This window comes from Pseudophryne corroboree, chromosome 1 (assembly GCF_028390025.1).
Source record: "Pseudophryne corroboree isolate aPseCor3 chromosome 1, aPseCor3.hap2, whole genome shotgun sequence".
Taxonomy (NCBI): domain Eukaryota; kingdom Metazoa; phylum Chordata; class Amphibia; order Anura; family Myobatrachidae; genus Pseudophryne; species Pseudophryne corroboree.
Genome location: NC_086444.1, coordinates 560,993,563 through 561,013,867, shown reverse-complemented (window position 1 = coordinate 561,013,867; position 20,305 = coordinate 560,993,563). Strand labels below are relative to the sequence as shown.

General features: G+C 47.9%; 1 protein-coding gene across 2 annotated transcripts in view; it reads right to left on the bottom strand.

Moving 5' to 3' along the window:
* ABCA1 (ATP binding cassette subfamily A member 1) overlaps positions 1-20,305 on the bottom strand; it is a 146,748-nt gene that overhangs the window by 102,527 nt on the left and 23,916 nt on the right. For both annotated transcript variants that reach the window (XM_063914150.1, XM_063914151.1), the window contains exon 2: positions 5,225-5,375. In XM_063914150.1, the coding sequence (XP_063770220.1) occupies positions 5,225-5,290 (66 nt within the window). In that variant the 5' untranslated portion in view covers positions 5,291-5,375. The remainder of the gene's footprint in view (positions 1-5,224; positions 5,376-20,305) is intronic.

Sequence of the window (20,305 nt, the reverse complement as noted above, 5' to 3'; positions counted from 1 at the left end):
AGCAAACATTGAGCACTTTACAGTGCAGTCAGGGGCCAGGTGAGCTTCTAGGCTTATTTAATAAACCAACAACCAATTTGTACCACCACGCCAACATATTGTAATTATTACATATAGATTAATACATTTTTATGGGGTATATGCATCAAAGCATGGAGAGAGATAAAGTGGAGTGAGATAAAGTACCAACCAATCAGCTCCTAACTGACATTTTTCAAATAGAGAAAAGTAGTGACAGAGCCATTTGACGACTTTTATGCTTACATAATGGGGGTCATTCCGACCCGATCGCTCGCTGCAGTTTGTTGCAGTGCAGCGATCAGTTTGGAACTGCGCATGGCAGCTTTTATTGCCAAGCGATCGCCTCTGAGACAGAGGCGGTCGCTGGGCGGGAGGGGGCTTAACGCCGCCGTTTAGGGGGAGCGGTCCGGCCAACGCAGGCGTGGCCGGACCATTGGGGGTGCGGGCCGCGGCGGCTGTGTGACGTCTCACGCAGCCGCTGCTGCCAGCGGCAGCGACAATTAACTCCCAGCCAGCCGCAGGAGCTGCGCTGGCCGGGAGTTACTCCACAAATACAAAGGCATCGCCGCTGTGCAATGCTTTTGTATTTGTGCGGGGGGAGGGGGGGGGGGAGCACTGACATGCTGGGCGGACTATCCCTGTACTGGGCGTCCTCCCGCATGTCTGAGTGCCTGATCGTAGCTGTGCTAAATTTAGCACAGCTACGATCAACTCGGAATGACCCCCAATGGCTCTTCACCTCTTGATAAATAGAGCCCTTATATTTTGAAATAAATGAAGTTTTCATTCTGAGAGTCTAATATAGGTCAAAACAAAGGAAAGCAATAATTTTGGCCATGACAGATGACAGAGGTGGAGCCCAGATATACTGTATGTAATGATTCTTTCCATCTACAGATGTGTCCTTATACATCTTGCCTCAATACGCCATGTAACAGGCTATACCTGGTGTGAGTGAGTTGACAGGTCCTGTGCAACTTCGTTAGCACTGGGCATTTTTTTGTGCCAAAAATGCAAGACCCTGCTTGCTAAAATTATAAGCGGCATGCCTATATTCTGTGTGCGTCTGCGGCTGTATCTGCAAACATAATGGTACATTACGTATGCAGTTACAGCTGCAGGAAAACAGTGTAGCAGATACGGTCTCACACAGAATATAGACATGCCACATTTCATTTTAAGCAGCATGTGCATCCTATTCACATCGTTTTGCAAATAACATTACTCATTTTAATGGAAAAAGTAGCACATAAAGATGCCTGGCGCTACCGAGCCACGTCACAGCATGGCGTGACTAGAAGGGCTGTTTAATGTACAGAGAGGCTAGATGTAAGTGGACACATCTGTAGGTACCATTAGCTACACTATGCTATAGAGTGAACCTAAAAAAGAAAACATGTTAAACAGGTTCAGGAAATTGACCCTTTATTAATTCCACATAGATTGATATTTCCATTAAAAAAGTCTGCATGTCTCTACTAGCTAGTGTCTGGTGCAATGTCTCCTGATATAGATTATTTGTGTGTGACTTCAGTCTGCTGCTATATTTATTTTCATGTCTAAAGAAACATTTAGCTCTGACATCCATTAACAATGTTCAATAGTAAGAGACAAGAAATTCTTTATAGTGGGATAATGGCATCTAGAATTTCCATTATATTGGCCACATATTATGCAATTACATTTTATTTATTCTTACTTATTTGAATTTAGATTCAGATTATGCACTATTCTTTTATGAGTATTTCATATAACATTTACCTTATTCATAATTTGGTCATGTTACCACAATGGGAGCTCCTATAATCATTTCTTAAGAATGAATTTAATAATTTAATATAATGGGATCAGTATGTATTACCAATGTTCGGGATGCCGGTCATCAGTATACAGACAACGGCATCCCAGCTGCGCTCGCCACGATGCGGGCTTGGTGTGTCGAGCGCAGGTTCTATTCCCACTCTATGGGTGTCGTGGACACCCACGAGTGGGAATAGCCCCTGTGAGCCGGGATTTCGTCTGGCAACACTGTCAGCAGTCGGGATTCCGCCGTCGGTATCCTAACTGCCGGGATCCTGGCTGCTGGCAATGTAACTGCTTCCCAATGTAATAACATGCCAAAGGTTATACTGGAAGCATATATAAGATATGAATAGAATATTATGTAGCTGTATACTTTATCTACGTGTGGGTTATCTGATTTGACATGAACTTTGTAAATGATGAAAGCTGCATTTTTACCTAGGAAAACATTTTCCTAAGGTTCCTTCTGCCCATAACTAGCCCCATAACACTGCAAATTAGGGCACTGTGCTTATTCTGGGGCACACCCATAAGAGGCACGTAAGTGAGCACTTAGCTATAGGCAAAGACACATAATAGGTGCAATTGTACCTAATGAATGCACTGATTGTCTGCACTTAATGACGTGCAGTATATTTTTTATAAAAAATCTTGCCTATTATATTGTATTGAGTTATATTTTTCCTTGTTTTTGTAGGACCATCTTACGTATTAGCTTTCCTTAATTTAGTCATAAACTGCTGCTTACTTTTCCAGTGCTGACCTCTGATCCTTCCTATTCATGTTATATGGTCACTAATGATTATGAAACTTTTAAAGCAAGAACTTTACCCATTGAAATGTCCACTCAGCACGTATCATACAAATAAAAGTATTTGTGTAGAGCAGGGGTCACCAACCAAGGTCCTCAAGGCACACTAACAGTCCAGCTTTTAAGGTTAGTCATACTTGAGCACAGGTGACTTACTTAGTACCTCAGTTATTTTGATTTAACCATCTGTGCTCAAGCACGGCTATCAGTAAAACCTGGCCCGTTAGTGTGCATTGGGGACCGAGGTTGGGAAACACTGGAGTAGAGTCATCCAGCTAATTATAAACGTGACTTCAAGGTAAGGTTCAGTCTTAATCTTCTTTAAAATAGATGGTACATAAGGACATATTTGTATAGAGTACATGCAATGACTATTGTAACGCTTACTTTTAATCATAGTCCATTCTATGATGCTAATATCACATAACGAGCGGGATGTACTAAAGTGAAAATGCGGGCAAAACCCTGAAAACTGCCATTTATGGACTTTGGCCACAATTCCCGTATATACTAAGCACTGGAATGCGATACATTCCGGAGCTTGGATGTGGTGGGTAACGCCAGCTTTTGCAAAAGCAATGCTTATTACATCCTGACCAAAATGTGAAGGGCCTGATTTAGCGGTGGATGCAAATGCAGACGCAGCTGTACATCCTACTGAGACGCCTACTTGCAGCATCTTAGAAATGGGACATTTCCATCTCAGCACTTCTATAGGTACACCATGGGTCGCACCACTGAAACTTGCACCAGCCTTATGGTAGCTGCAGTTTTTCTGTCGGAACATAGCATTCTGTGTGAGCTGCTGTGCTGTCTTTGGATGCAGCCCCTTTTAGTGACATGTCCGCTATACATATCTGCTTAGCCACTCATGTAACACCCCAGGGACACCCACTGAAATCCACAGCTCCATCGTCCAAATCTATGCTGAGTCACTGTGCGGTAACAATCAGGACGCATGTACTGTATGCGCTGACTTGCATCAGCCAACTCCATAATCCATGCAGCATGGACACTGTGGCCACCTCTGAAGCAGGCCCTAAGTGTATGGTATTATTCACTGCATTTGCTTGTAAAACACAAAATAGACATAAAAATGTGATATCGTCATGCCATAAACTGCCTTTGAGCCTGATTCAGAGGTGGGTGCAATGCCAGTATTTACTACTGCACATGCGTATAAAGCTCTGAAAACCCCTATGGTACATGCATTACCCCAAGTGTACGCAGGCATCGCTATTGCGTACAGAGTCGTGGCATGAGAACTAGCAGCGCAAAACTGTGGGCTTTCCTGAGCGGTGGCCTGACGTGTTTGCAAAAAAAAGGCCATTTCATAGGGGTGTTATGGGAATGTCACATGCATGTCAGTGAACACGACTGTGTTTCCAAATGCAGATCCACAGCTACAGAGGCCATGTTTAGTGGAATTTGAGAAGAAAACACTGAGCAGTCCATAAACAGTCACAAGTGTTGATGGTATAAGCGATGGTGCACCGCTGCTGGAGTGTTCAGGACCACCAACGTAGATGTCAATGGACACTAAAAATGAGCCCTTCAGAACTTGTACTTTTTATCTCACACTAGTGCACAAGAGGAAGGCTGACTCTTATTTATCACTCCCTTTGTTCCAACAGCAGTTGCTATTCCGGTCACTGCGTCACCTCTTAATCAGGCCCTTTCTTATCACAAAGAGTCCAAGTTCTGAACTATGATATATACATCAAACCAAAATACAGACCACAGGGTATATTTAATAAAGGAACATTTCCATCAATTTGTTTTGATGTTGAGATGATGGGACTCTATATTGTGTTTCAGGGGCAAACATTTAAAAATGTATTAAAAAAATTGTGTGTCACTAAACGTGTTTTAGCTCCTGAAACACAACATCAATTTAAAATGCTAAAAATCAATAAAAATTGATCTTTCATAAAAATACCCCTATATATAGCTCTCCTGCCGTTCTGAGACTACAATTCCCAAAGTGCCCAGAACCAAGGTTATTCTTTACTGGCAGCTAATGGGCAGTATTTGCTGAGACTTGTAGTCCAACAAATTCTGGAACTTACCATTCCAGAACCGCTGCAGAGCTACAGGTTTGCTACACAATTTACTTAACACAAACAGCAATAACAATTTCTTTGTAGTAAGGCACCAGTCCAGTATTTGCTCCACATATGCTCTAGGAGGAGTTGGGGCACAGTTAACCACTACCATGTGGCTAGTGTGCTCCTCTCTCTCCTCCACGCTCCAGTATTCCCGCCACCCCAGAGCTGAATGCCTATGCAATAAGAAAATATTTCCGCTATGGCAGCTCTGGTGCTTCACTGCAGTCTATATGAACATCTGCGAGTGTGAAGCATGTGAAGAGAGAAATGAGGCCTGAGGCTGAGGTTTTATGAAGCAGGCATACATATGAAGACAAAGTTAGACAGAAGTTTCTAGATAGCCGAATTTTGTAAAATATCTATTTAAAAAAAATGCTGGTGCATTTAAAATCAATTCACACATATTGCACAAATTAACACTGCACACACAAATCACAGCCATTTAGCTACAGTAATCAGACATAAAAAAGTATGAACTTACAGTGTTTCTCCGTCGGTAGGTGAAGTTCTTCCAGAGCAGTAGCCCTAGCTGTGTGCAGTAAGTCATCTTCTCCCTGAGATCGCGCACTGCCTCACCTCTGCAGCACTGGCAGAAGTTGTTGCAGTACCACAGACTTTAGGTTGCTCATTAACTGGAAAAGAATCAGAAAAGGAAAAGGCTATAAGCTTCCTGGGATGAACAAAGTGTATACTACTTACTATGCAGGATACATACATGACTACGATCACACTGCCTGATAACGACCAGAAACTGAAGCAATTTATCGGTCAGTAGGGAGATCTCTCCCTGCACTGAATACCTTTCTCATGTAAGCAACAGAGATAACTCAGGCACAGTGCAAAGGTGCGAGTCTCATAAACACACTGGGAAGGGACAATTTGGTAAGGACAATGAACACACCAACTTTGATTTCTTACTAGCGGAAATTAATGTCCTTTGACAATAATAATTTGTGCATAGGAAAAATCACATTGCATATACAATAAGCTTTTATTTAGATGTATATTTGTGGTTACTTTTTCCTATGTTTTGCAACCCATAAACACCATTTACTTGTCCCTCGGGCACTTTTAATTTCAAGTTTAAAGCAATGTATAATCCATAGATGGGCAATTTAATTTACTTCAAGGGCCATATGTCTAGCCCTCCAATCTGGCTCTTAATTTCAGAAATAAAATGAAACAGGGCAAAAATTACCTTGGAACGCCCATATGTCATACCCAAATTCTGCCACATGCCCTTACTTATTCCAAAATTCCCCCACATGCCATTTAGACATCCCACTCGTTCCAAAATAGCCTCACATATCCTCAGACCCTTCCTCCTCCGCCTCCTCCTCACATACCACCAACATGGCACTCAGACCTCCCCAAAAGTACCCACATGCCCCTCAGACATCTTCCACATGTCTATAAGATCTTACTCACCTATCAGACCTCTCTACATGCTCTTCAATCCTCACTACCCACATGTCTATCAGACCTCTCCACATGCTCATCACACCTCACCCACATGTCCATCAGACCTCTCCACATGCTCATCACACCTCACCCACATGTCTGTCAGACTTCCCCACAAGCCCATCAGACTCCATACCCATGTACCTCTCAGACCTCCACCCAGTGGCGTAAGTTCGCCCCAGTCGCCCGGAGGCATGATAAGTGTTGGTGCCCCCCCCCCCCCTCCTACACACACGCCCTTCATATGTAGCTATCCGGCACTCATGTTGAACAGTAGTAGCGTGCTCAGGTGCCTTTCCCAATAGTAATATATATACACATACAAAGTGGACGGCACTCCAAGTCAGTCATCACAATAAAATAGACACCAGCATACCATTATAGCAAATCTACAGTACTCCCTCACCCACTAGCGTGTCACAATGTAGATGCTTTGGCGCAGTGGTGTGCCGATATACAGTATATATATAAACAACACACAAACGCCACTTTCAAGAACAATACAGCAGGGGATTAAGTCCGACTGCCCTGGCGCAGTTAATAACAATCCCCATAATTATAGGGATTGATGAGAAGGGCTCCATGTGTAGGCTACACAACAGCTCTTCTTCCTATTTTAACACCATAAGTACCTGTGTAGCAGCCTATAAAGTGGGTGACCCCCGCATCAGCAGTGTGTGGATGGGCTCCGCAGCAGAATGACGGAAGACGCAGAAATAACTCTGATATCCCGCTCAGTATAGGGGGCACAACGTCCAGTGACTGCTCTCTACACTCTCACATACAGCAGGCAGGGTGGCGGACGTGGAGAATTAAGCAGATGTTCATCACAAGGCTTTCTCTCCTAGCATTAGTCCTGATCACAGTTCAGGGACAAATCATAGGGAAGTGTGGAGGTGGCAGGTCACACTGGAGAAGGAGGAGGTGGATAGCAGCTCCCAGGACTCTAGTCTGCACTCCTTCTCCCCGGCCAGAGGCGAGAACCAGACAGCTGTACTATTGCGAGACCTGTCACATAGAATTTGATGGCAGATAAGAAATACTTGGCCAATGTAGTCTGCCCCTGTACACTCATGTACTAGGGTTAATATTTGTTGGGAGCCAAATAACCTACCTATCCAGAGTACCTGGTGGTAACCACGCCAGCAATGGGAGACTATACAAACTCTACACAGTCAGGGCCATGGCGGGAACAGAACCCATGACCTCAGTGCTGTGATGCATAATGATAACCATTACACCGTCCACACAAAAGGGAGTATGCAAGTCACTGTATTCCATGGACACTAACATACTGCGCACTGATACAGTAAATGATAATACTATATATATATATATATATATTCATCTTGTGGTTCAGTACTCACTATTGTATATGCAGTTGCCTGGGTGCCCTTGCTGATAATGATGTATATAAGTGTGGCGTCCTTTCCTTAGATGCTCCCAACACCAGGTGAGAGATACTGCATGGCACTCCAGGACTTATTTAAATCAATAAACTTTTACCGCAATATATCAACGATTCTGGGTTATATATTGCAGTAAAATGTAATTGATTCAAAGACGTCCTGGAGTGCCATGCAGTATCTCTTACCTGGTGTTGGGAGCATCTAGGGATGTCACACTTTGCCTATATCTATATCTATCTATCATCTATCTCTATCTATCTATTTATCTATATATTTTATTTTTTTATAGGACTGTGAGCCTGACACTCCTTTGAGGGTACAATTAATTCTTGCTGTGGTGCCCTCCTTAGGTCAAAGCAACGGTCTCATATAGATGTAGAATTCAGTGGCACTCCACAGACTTCTATACAGTTAATACTCCATACTTTATTTAATTCATGGATTAATTATTTATTATTAATATATTCAAGTCTGTGGAGTGCCACTGAATTCCACATCTCTCTCTCTCTCTCTCTCTATACATTTACTTATTCTGGTGCCCCCACAAGAAGTTTTAATATATTGCTGGGAGGTGCTGCACTTAGGATCCCTTCAGTAATGACACACACAGCAGCACCTTTATATAATCAATATTTCAATCTGGTACTATAGATTGTCATCAGGTATGGTATCCTGGTGACAATCTATAGTACCAGATTGAAATATTGATTATATAATGGTGCTGCTGTGTGTGTCATTATTGAAGGGATCCGAAGTGCAGCACCTCCCAGCAATGTATACAATAAGACCCCCCCCCCCCACCCCGCGCGCGCGCCCCCCCCCAATCACCGGCATTCGGCACGCACGATTATGTGACCATCACAAGGAAGGGTAAGTGAGGCTGCCCTGGACCTCCACTTACCCGCAGAGCCGGAGCACACAGCGGCTGGCCGGTGGGATTTTCCCTCAGAACGCTGAGGGTGCTCATGCTGCTACGAGCTCCTCCTCTTCCGGTGACAGGTTCCAGGCTGCGAGTAGCTCCTCCAGTCCTCCTGATCTGCGGGCTCCCCCTGACACTGACACGAAAGCTCCTCTTCAGGAGTCAGGCAGCGGGAGACAGTGTGGAGGAGATGCGCCCCCTTGAGGCCAGGAGCCCGGCGGCAGCCGACTCCACTGCCTCCCAGAGTTCCGCCCCTGCCTCCACCTTGTGGCTCTCACACCTCTCTGATTTTGCATAATTTTACAGCTAAAATTTGCAAAGGAAGGAGGGAGAGCGCACTGCACTCCATCCTCCTCCTCTGGTGTGCTGAGGTCACATGTCCCAGAAGCTGGCTGCTCCTGTTCAGTCTTGTCTTCTGCTTCATAGCAAAGCATAGATTAAGTCAGTTAGGAATGGCCGTCTGCTGCCATCACTGAAATCATTCATTTCTATGAATAAAATGGCAAGGTCTCATTACTGCTTTATTTGCTTAAGCAGATTTTGAGCTTCATTTAGAGTGAACTACATTAAGCTATAAATCCCTAGGCTATAGCAGGTCATGTGAGTGCAGTGGGACAATACAGAAAAGTAGGGTGACACCTCTAGGACATACTGAAATATTCATACAAAAATCAAATTAAACTGTTTCAGAAGTTAATGGGAGTGATTATACTGTCCTGTGTCCAGGTCAAACTGAGAAATATGTAAATAGTGTATTGCAGTAAGGGGTAATAGATGTGGTGGGACTACCACTGGAACAACTGTATGAAAGCCAAAACCAAATTAAGGGGGAGATTTATGAAAGCTTGGGAGAGAGGTAGAGTGGAGATAGATAAAGTAGCAACACAGCCTGTAAAATGTCAGCTTCTACAGTAGCTATCATTTGATAGAATGTACTTGATGAATGACAGCTAGAAGCAGATTGGTTCATATGGACAACTTCTCCACTTTTTCTCATAAAATCCTGCATAGTATTTTAGTTAGGAGACACATTGTAACCATTATAATTAAAATGATTGTACGTTATATATATCAGTACAAGCTCTGACCCTACACGTGTTGTGTCTATTTACCTTGTGTCATATTTATTTACCCTCTTTTCTGTCATGTTCTGGTATTGTGACCTAAGCATGCCCGAGGCAGTTTGTGTACCCACTCCCTATTGCCTGATCATGTCTGGGTGCTTACTTGACCACTGAAGTGTTTAATATGCTGACTTGGTGAACAGTTGTGTAACAAACTTACACTGCAGGGGCAACTGGAAAGATTGCAAACAACCATAATCTGAGCAGTCAGACCTATTTTTGATACATTATTATTTACAGTCAAATACATTTTGTAATAGTACAATACATTTACAGTGGAACCTACAGCATACCAGCACAGGGAAGGTAGGACATAAGGAACGTTGTGATGTTATAAAGTTGGCGAATAAGTTTCAAAGCATAATTTATATATTTTGTATGTTTTATAAGTCATTTTAGAATGCTATAGACAACACTTGTCAGCTAAGATGTACCCTAAAACCTTTGCATAGGCATGATATTGATTTACACTAGTGACTTGACATTGAAAAATTGAAATGTTTCTGAAAACAGGTTGGCTCCAGTAGAGAAATAGTGAATAGATGTATGAGGTGGTAGGCCAGTTCCTGTATGGGGGTATATAGAGTACTGAACAGAAACAGAGAAAAAGTGATGTAATGGGTATTACTAAATGCAGAAAGTATGCAATTGCATGATGATTGCCCTTAATTTTGACTTTTACTTCATCCTCCGAATAATTAAAAAAAAAAAATTCAAGTCTTTTTATTAGGTAATATACAATGCAAAAACATTTATAACGTATACAAATCGTAATTCTGCAAGGACTGAAAAGGTACAATAGAAAATAACTGACATCGCAATTTTTACAGTTCAAGGTAGCAAATATTGAACATACAGTATATAAATGTGAATGCCTTGATCAAATTAGTTAAAACAATGATATAGAAAGATGAATGTATATTGATAGACAAAGCATAAAAATGGAAAAGCACTTGAAGGTATATATTGATGCTAATGAAAATGGGCAAAAGGAAGATAGGGAGAAGGTGGTGGTGGTGGTGGTGGGGGGGTATGAGTAAACCAGTCAATGAGATTAGCAGGTTTCAGTCTAGCTGTAAGATGAGGGGGTACAGCCAGATAGTTATCAAGGGGGGTTCAGCCTCATAGTGAATCAACCATGGGGTACAAACTTTAACAAAGGGAACTGGGGTATCATGTATTATTGAAGTAATACATTTTATCCTGTAGGTAGACCAGATTGCACTGATGGTGGCAGTCATTGAAGGTGGTGTTATCATCTTCCAATGTGTTTTTATTTGACATTTGGCAGTGTATAAAATGTATTTGATTAACTTTTGTTGTGGATTTAGGGCATTAGGTATATGACGTGAGAGCAGAGTCTATAGAGTTGATTTAGGCATTTGTTTATCAACTATATAATGAACCTTCAGCCAGTATAGTTGAATATGGGGGCATGTCCACCATATATGCAGCAGAGTTCCCCGGTGACCACACATTCTCAAACACAACTTGGAAGATGCGGGATACATTGAGTGTAGGCGGGTGGGTACCAAGTACCAGCGATAATAACTGTGTAAGAGTTTTCTTTAATATGTACAGAGATCAAACTTTTGGCAATTTCCTATTTAATTGTGGACCACTCATCGGGGGTTAGAGTCTCACGCAGCTCTCACTCCCAGGCCAGCTCCTGTGCTTCCTTCTGAGGTTGGTTATGGAAAAGCAACACTAGGTATAAGTAGAGATAAGTAATCTTGTGGATTGGTGGAACTCGCATAGTTACTCTATAGGTGTCTAATCAGTAACCGGATGGTCTTCCTCCCAATACATTACTGACACTTTATGGGGTAAATTTACTAATGGTTCTAAAAATGAAAAGTGGTGATGTTACCCATAGTAACCAATCAGATTCTCTCTATCATTTTCTAGGATGCAATAGAGAAATGATAGACAGAATCTGGTTGCTATGGTAACATCCTCACTTTTAGTTTTTCGAACCTTTAATAAATGTACCCCTATGTGCTAATAATACCCCTTTAACATTCGCAGACTCAGGTCATTCCCGGGAATGTGTCCCGGGATATTTCCCGGGACACATTCCCGAGAATTACCCTTTTACATTAGCGGTCCGACCCGGCATATTGCCGGGTCGGTGACGTCACCGCTGACTCTACCGGAGGCGGTGCTTGGAGATAATCTTCTCCGAGCACCGCCTCCTCCTATGCAGAGAACGGGTGCCGGGTCGCCTTGACCCGGTATACCCGTTCACACTGCACAGCTTCCCGGGATGGTCCCGGACTCAACCCTGGTCGAGACCTGGGTTGAAATCCCGGGATGCTCGTCCCGGGAAATTGTAAGTGTACCCTTTTACACTGACAAAAATCCCGGGATGATGCGCGTTCACGTGCAAAATCCCGGGATAAAATTGTCAGTGTAAAAGAGGTATTAGTCATTAGAATGAGGAGACATCGGGACTTTACATTTTTATAGTGTTGTTAGATTGATATTCATGGATTGATTTGTGCAGAAAACTAGTTTTCTGTATAACATATACCTGGTTGCTGTAAAAGGTGTCTCATTGGAGATACTGGCAGCCAACCCGCCCAATCTCCATAACACATGAGTATGCACAAGCAGCAAATTTTTTAGCAGTTGGGCAAAACCATGTGCACTGCAGGTGTGGCAGATATAACATGTGCAGAGAGAGTTAAGGGCCTTACACTTATGGTGATGTGCCGCCAAGGGTGCCCAACTGCCGATACAGTCGGCGGGCGACCCGGCGGCGGGGGGTGAGTGACGGGGGGAGTGAAGAAACCGTCACCCGGCTCCATAGCAGTGAATGCTAATATGGACAATCTCATCCATATTGAACTGCATGCATAAGCGGCGGCGCACCAACGATGAACGAACACGGGGCCGCGCATCGTTCATCGTTGCTGCCTCCACACTGAATGATATGAACGAGTTCTCGTTCATTAATGAACAAGAACGTTCATATCGTTCAGTGAAATCTGCCAGTGTGTAGGGCCCATTAGATTTGGGTGGGTTATTTTGTTTCTGTGCAGGGTAAATACTGGCTGCTTTATTTTTACACTGCAATTTAGATTTCAGATTGAACACACCCCACCCAAATCTCACTCTCTCTGCACATGTCATATCTGCTCCCCCCTGCAATGTACATGGTTTTGCCCAACTGCTAACAAATTTTCTGCTGCGATCAACTCTGACTTAGGCCCATTGTTTTTTAACTCCCGTGTGTACAATAGAAGAAGAGAGTATTGACTGCATAGGAGAGGAAAGAGTTAAACATCTGGGGAGGGGTGGACCTAGCTGTGAGGAAAGTACAGCCTTCTTTAAGGGGAGGGCTTGATATATATAGGGAAGGTGAAGCCATTTTAAGCCTCTTGGTGATCTGGTTTGGTGAGTGCTGCAGTGCCAGCAGAAATTTGTTTATTAGGTATTCCTGCTGTGTCACCGAGATAGACTGTCCCCTCTATTTGTACTCTCCTCTCCAGTAGCCCAGGGTGTCCCTTACTGTTTTTGATTAAAAGGCTGCTGATATGTCCGCTCGCCCCCAGCGCATGCTAAGGGCCCCGGCTCGGTTCCGTGGGTCGGACGGCCGAGCGGGCCCTGAGGCAGCGGCGGGCGGTGGGGGGGACGGGGCTCCGTCCCCTAGGGCCTCATCAGATGCCCCCACAGGCAGCGATGGCGGGGCCCGGGCGGACTCGCCGCCGGGTGCCGAGTCGGACACTCCGGCCAGACGAGGGCGGCGTGGGGGACCAGGGGTCCCTGCAGGCCGCTCGAGTGTCGGCGGGCGGCGGCCGTCCCCGCCGGGAGCCGCCGAGCCCGGGTTCATGGCGGGCGCCCGCGGGCGCGCCGCGGGGGGCGCCAGTGTGCAGCAGAGGCAGTCTCTCCTTCCCCGCCGCGGTCGGCTGTTCGGGCCGGGCGGGGGGTGAGGAGGTTTCAGGGAGCTGGCGGTCGCCGCGCGGGGACTAGTCAGGAGCCTCGCGCGGCGGCCGAGCAAGAGGAGCAGGCCGGGAGGCAGTTGGCGGGTGGACGTGGGACGCGCGCTCGCGCCCACGCTCGCTCCGGGCGCCGCTTGCCGCGCACGTGCGCGCGCAGCGGCGCCAGCAGTAGACGCAGTAACCTCTTCTTCTCCCCGGATGCCGGAGTTCGGCAGGGGGAGAGGCAGGTTGAGGGGGGTGCAGCGTGTGCCTCAGGGAGGCAGCGCTGGGAGCATGTTTAGAAATATAAATGAAGGGGACACAGCAGGACCAACAAGGGGTGGCCGCCAACATCATCCGGGTGCACCCTCCGCTGGTCAGGTGACACGCGGGGGAGCACGCGTGGGGGGGCAGCAGGTCCCTGTCACCGTTGCAGGACGCGGCGGGGCCCGCGGCAGGAGGGGTGACAGGGAATGGGTCAGCGGCCGCAGGGCCGCGGCCCGGGCAGCTGTGCGCGTCAGCAGGTCCTCCCCAGGATCAGGGGATTCTTCTCCTTCCCTGGATAGGGAAGGGGAAGGATCGGAGAGGGAGAGCCACTGGGCCGGCCGGGGGGCTCTTGCCTTCGGGTTGGAACATGAGGGGCGGGACCCCCGGGGCGCGTCGGGCGGTCAGGGGGCGCGGGCTCGCGCCCAACCAAGGACCAGTCGTCCTTTGGGCGGCGTTTCCGGGGGTCGTGCCGCATGGGATCCTCCTGGGGCCATAGCGTCGGCGCTGGCCACGGTGGTGCAGGCTCTTGGGCCATTAGCTGCAGTGGCCTCCCCCGGGGCAACGGCGGATTCCGGCCAAGCTGCGGGGCGCAGGGGGTCAGACAAGGTCAGGTCATCAGCGGCGCAGCGAGTGGCAAGAGCCTGCCGAGAGCTGGGGGCTGCCGCGGCGGAGCTGGAGCTAGGGTCAGAGCGCGAGCGGCAGGGAGGCTCGGGCCCTGCGCATTCCACACGGGGTGCCCGGCGTGCGCCGCATGCGCGGGCCGGGCCCTCTTTTGTTTTGTCTTCCACAGAGGACCAAGGTGAAAGGGACTCGGCAGACTTCGCGGTGGACGAGGATTGGAATGAAGACGACGAACAATCTGAGTCGGAGAGGTCGACGGCATCCGGTGAGTTGGTGCAGTCTTTTTCAAATTCCACCGCGAGCTCGAGTTCGAGTAGCTCTTCGTCCTCCTCCTCATCCTCCTCTTTGGCGTCGCAAGCGTCCGAAGCTGATAGTACTGCTAGGGCAAGGAAGGAGGCCGAGAAACTTGCCAAAAGAGCGGCTAAGCAACAGAAGAGGCGTAAGCGGCGCAGGCGAATTAGTGAAGAGGAGCGTAGGGCTAAGAAGAGGCGAGATCTGCCGGGGGTAGTGCGCTGTGAGTACACCGCAGTTATGCGGGGCCTGCGAGATAGCTGCCGCAAAAAGATACGTAGGGGTGACTTTGTGGACTTATTTGGTTTGACTAAGGCCATGAAGAAGGATTACAAGGCGGCGGCCGCTACGAAGGGCATGGGGGCAGAAGCTTTCAGGTCGTTTGATAACTGGCTGGCCGGATTTTGGGTGTTTGCGGCTTGCTATTTGGAGGACAGGCCGGAAGAGCACATGAATATCATCCGGTACCTTCATCTCGTGCACGACATGCAGCGCACATCCTCGGGTTCGGAATGGCGGCGTTATGACCAAGAGTTTCGGGAGAAGCAGGACGGGTTACGGGTCATGGACTTTGGGTTCAAAGACGTGGAGGTCTGGCTCAAAGTGACCCGGGCATCCCAGCGGGAGGATGAGACCCAGAAACAGGGAACGGGGGGGCGCCGCGGGGGGTCGTCAGCGCAGGGAACGGGCGCGGACGGGGGATTTGCCAAGACAGGCGGATTGGCCGTTCGCACGGGCGGGCGGTCTGCCCCTCGGGGAAAATGCTTCGCTTTTAACAGCGGAGCATGTTCATTTGGCAAACAGTGCCGTTTTCGCCACTCTTGCCAGCAGTGCGGTGGAACCCACCCAGCCTCCTCTTGTTTCAAAGGGGGACGACAGGGCAATCGGGGGAAACAACCCTACCCTAAGCAGGCCGCGAGCGGGACCGCTCAGCAGAGCACCAACGCCAGTTAAGTTGGAAACTATGGGTAAATGGTTGGGTCTTTATCCTAATAAAAGGGATGCAAAGTTTTTGTTAGACGGTTTTAAGTTCGGTTTTCGCTTGCCTGTTGCAAGCGAAGTGTTCGTGCGTGCGCACAGGAACCTTCAATCCGCCCGAGCCTTGCCGACTGTGTTACGGGAAAAAGTGGATAAGGAGGTCAGGTTGGGCAGGATGGAGGGGCCGTTTAGGTCACCCCCGGTGGATGACTTGGTCATCTCCCCGGTGGGGGTGGTACCAAAGAAGACTCCGGGCGCCTTCCGGCTCATTCAGCATCTTTCTTACCCGCCAGGGGCATCGGTCAACGACGCAATACCACCGGCTCATTGCTCGGTGGTGTATCAGTCGTTTGACGAGGCGCTAGGGATGGTCCGCAGCTACGGGAGCGGGGCCCTCATGGCTAAGATTGATGTTGAGTCAGCTTTTAGATTGCTGCCATTGCATCCGGACTCATTTCGTTTTATGGGTTTCCGGATTGGGGCGGAGTATTTCATCGACAAATGTCTGCCGATGGGATGTTCCGTTTCATGCTCGTTTTTCGAGCGCTTTAGCACTTTTCTTCATTGGTGCGTGGAGTCTGCGTCAGGCGGTCACGGGGTTGCACATTACCTCGATGATTTCCTTTGCGCGGGGCCGGCTACTGGCACAAGATGCGGCGACTTGCTGTTTAGCACACGAGCCCTTTTTTACCACTTCGGTGTTCCGGTAGCCAGGGATAAAACGGAGGGTCCGGCCTCCTGTCTATCATTTTTGGGGATTGAAATTGACACCGTGGCGGGAGAATGTCGCCTACCCCAGGACAAGGTGTCAAAGCTCCGCGAAATTATTTGCCGTTTCAACGGCTCGCGTAAAGTCACGCTGCGGCAAGCTCAGTCCTTGCTGGGCATGCTGAACTTTGCTTGTCGGGTGATACCGATGGGCAGGGTTTTCTGCCGGAAGCTCGAAAGGGCTACAGCGGGGTGTGCCAGGCCGCATCATTTCGTTCGATTGTCCTCTGAGTTAAAAAGGGATTTGGCCGTCTGGGCTTCATTCCTGGAGGATTTCAACGGGGTGAGCATATGGCAAGCGCCAGCCGTTGACAGCGAGAGTTTGCAGCTTTTTACCGATGCTGCAGGTTCCTCTGGATTCGGCTGTTTTCTGGAGGGATCGTGGTGTGCGGCATCTTGGCCGGCGAATTGGCATAGCGAAGGTCTTACAAGGGATCTGGTGCTGCTGGAGCTTTTTCCCATTATGGTAGCGCTGGAAGTTTGGGGCGATCGGTTGGCTAACCGCAGCATAGTGTTCAGGTGCGATAATCTGGGCGTGGTGCATGCGATTAATAACCAAAGGGCGAAATCGCTGGTTGTACTACGGGTTCTTGGGCAATTGCTTTTGACTTGCTTGCGCAGGAACCTATGGTTCCGGGCGCAGCACGTGCCCGGGTTGGAAAACGAAATCGCAGACGCGTTGTCGCGTGGACAGTGGGAGAGATTTTGGGGTTTGGCACCTGAGGCCGAAGAACAAGGTTTTCACTGTCCCGGTTATGTTTGGCAGGTGATCGGACCGGACTGGAGGGTTTAGCGTTGCGGTCAATCGCGCCGGCCACGCTCAAGGCGTACGGACAAGCTTGGAGTGAATGGGAGGAGTTTGTCCGGGGGCGTCAGCATCAAGGTAAGAGCAGGCATCGGCTGATGCTTTCTTTTATGTGGCAGCTCTACGTCTCCGGTAGGTCACGAGCAGTGGTTTCTCGGTATTTGGCAGGCATTTCGTTTTTCTGCAAGCTGCGAGGCGTCCCTGACGTAACAAAAAGCGAAGTTCTGCGGAAGGCAATGAAAGGGTGGGCGCGAGTTGCGCCGTCGCCACCAGATAGGAGGCGGCCCATCGATGCGGCGTTGTTGCCGGCCGTAATCAAGGCGGTAGGGCGAGTTGCGTCGTCCAGGTTTGAGACGCTTTTGTTTAGTTTGGCGTTCTCAATGGCTTTCCACGGAGCCTTTCGAGTTTCTGAGTTGGTAGCGCCTTCCAAGAGAGCAGATTCGCGTATGCTGGTCGAGGACGTGGTAGTGGGTGAGAGGTCCTTGCTGTGCAGGTTACGACGCTCCAAAACGGATCAAGTGGGGAGAGGGCGCTGGGTTACAATGGTTACAGCGCTGGAGGAGAGCGTTTGCCCGGTGAGGCTGGCAATGCAATACGTGGGGGTGCGACCCGTTAAGGAGGGGTCTTGGCTGTTGCATTATGATGGGCTGCCAGTCACGAAATACCAGTTTCGATGGATGCTGAGTCGCTGTTTGGCGGGCCTGGGCCTCCCACCCACTGCTTTCGGTACCCACTCCTTTCGCATAGGCGCAGCGACGTCGGCTGCTGCGGCGGGTTACTCCAGAACGGAAATACAGGCGGTGGGGCGATGGAAATCATCAAGTTATAGACGATATATTCGCCCCGTTACATGAGAGGTCGGTTTGCGCTTGGTGCTTTGTGTAGATTGCAATGTATTATGTTGTTACAGTTCTGTGAATTTATGGTGTTGTGCGTCTGTTGGTGTTACCCCCTTTTTTTCTCCTTACTTAGGGATTATCTACTCGCCGTTGCTGGCATGAGCCGGCAGCGGGGGTCTGGAGTTATTTGCGATTTTTTGCCTGACTTGACGGACTGAATTCTAATCCATAATTCGGCTAATTTGGTCTAATCAGAGTCCCTCAGCAGGTCTTTACGTTTCATCTCCAGCTGAGTTATTACATGTGTTTCCCATTTTATACCCCCCCCCCCCCACCCTGTTTTTATTTTGTTTAATTTTATTTGATCTTCCCCCTTTGTGTCTTTAATTGCACTTCTAAATTGGCAACGAAACACGGTGCAGTCGGCTAGGCCGTGACTGCTGCAATAGCGAGTCCTAAAGTTTTCTTTTTGGCAGATCCTTCAGTATAAACAATGAATAAGCCTCTTAGTAATCAATTCTACCCCTCTTTTTCCCTTCAGGATGGTTTGAAGACAATTTGACCATTTGGGTAGTTGGCCACTCTTACATTTACTGGGCGGCCAGGTTTGTGGCCTCAGAAGGGTCTCAGGCATTGTTTGGAATACAGGGTGTCAGATGGCTTGGCTGGCGCGGGATGATGTGGGGTGAGCTGAGGAGTAGGTTAGTGAGTCAGGCCAGCAAGCATGGAGTCCCTAAGGTTTTGGTTGTCCATCTAGGTGGCAACGACTTGGGGAAGAGGACATCCTTGGAGCTGCGGTGGGCCATGATACAGGATCTGGCAAGTGTGACCGCGCAATGGACCAATTGTGTGTTGGTTTTTTTCCATGATGGTGCCAAGGTTGTGTTGGAGGGGTGTGGCGGATGGTCGCCAGATTGATGAGGCCCGGAAAAAGGTGAACGGAGCGGTGGCAAAGTGGGTGCTGTCCCACGGTGGGAGGGTGGTTCGCCACCCGAGGATACGGTTCAGAGACAGCCACCTTTTCCGGCGCGATGGAGTACATCTATCCGATGAGGGGATGATGTTTTTTCTGGAGGATCTAGGTTTCGCTTTGCAGGAGTTAGGGTAGGTTTATGGTGGCGGTGCGAAAGACTGTGGGGATGAGTCTTTCGCTGTTGGCGGAAAAGAACGGCAGTTTCGTATTGTAGAGAAAACTGTAGTGTTTTACAGTTGGTTGTGGTTTAGGTGCACTCACCTCCATCGACTTATGGCCGCTTGACCACCCGTCCGGGAAGGCAGCGGCAGGGCACCCAGGAGCGGTGGGTAGTCACTGTGGGGGTTGAGTTGTCACCTATTACCGGTTTATGGTAAGTTTTAGTAAATTTATAGGGTTGAGTTATTTAAGTTTAATTTAGATTAAGTGAGCCGTTCTTTTGGGCCGCCACCATATGCCAGCTGGAGCGGCATATTAAATTAATCTCTTTATTACAGGTTTCCTAATGGTTAGGGACAAATAAATAGCTAGCAATTTTCTGCCAAAATTCAAGTCTCAGTGTCGTTATTTCTGGTTATGGTTATGAATGCTTTACTTTCAAAGAAAGGGGTCCACCAAATATCACTAAGATGTTTAGAAGAGAGTATTGACTGCATAGGAGAGGAAAGAGTTAAACATCTGGGGAGGGGTGGACCTAGCTGTGAGGAAAGTACAGCCTTCTTTAAGGGGAGGGCTTCATATATATAGGGAAGGTGAAGCCATTTTAAGTCTCTTGGTGATCTGGTTTCCCACCCTCCCGCCCTGGTAGTTGGAAATTGTGGCACGTGGTGCTTTGGCTCTAAGTTGTTGGCTGTTTTCGTTGGCTATTTATTGGCGGAAAAGAACGGCAGTTTCGTATTGTAGAGAAAACTGTAGTGTTTTACAGTTGGTTGTGGTTTAGGTGCACTCACCTCCATCGACTTATGGCCGCTTGACCACCCGTACGGGAAGGCAGCGGCAGGGCACCCAGGAGCGGTGGGTAGTCACTGTGGGGGTTGAGTTGTCACCTATTACCGGTTTATGGTAAGTTTTAGTAAATTTATAGGGTTGAGTTATTTAAGTTTAATTTAGATTAAGTGAGCCGTTCTTTTGGGCCGCCACCATATGCCAGCTGGAGCGGCATATTAAATTAATCTCTTTATTAC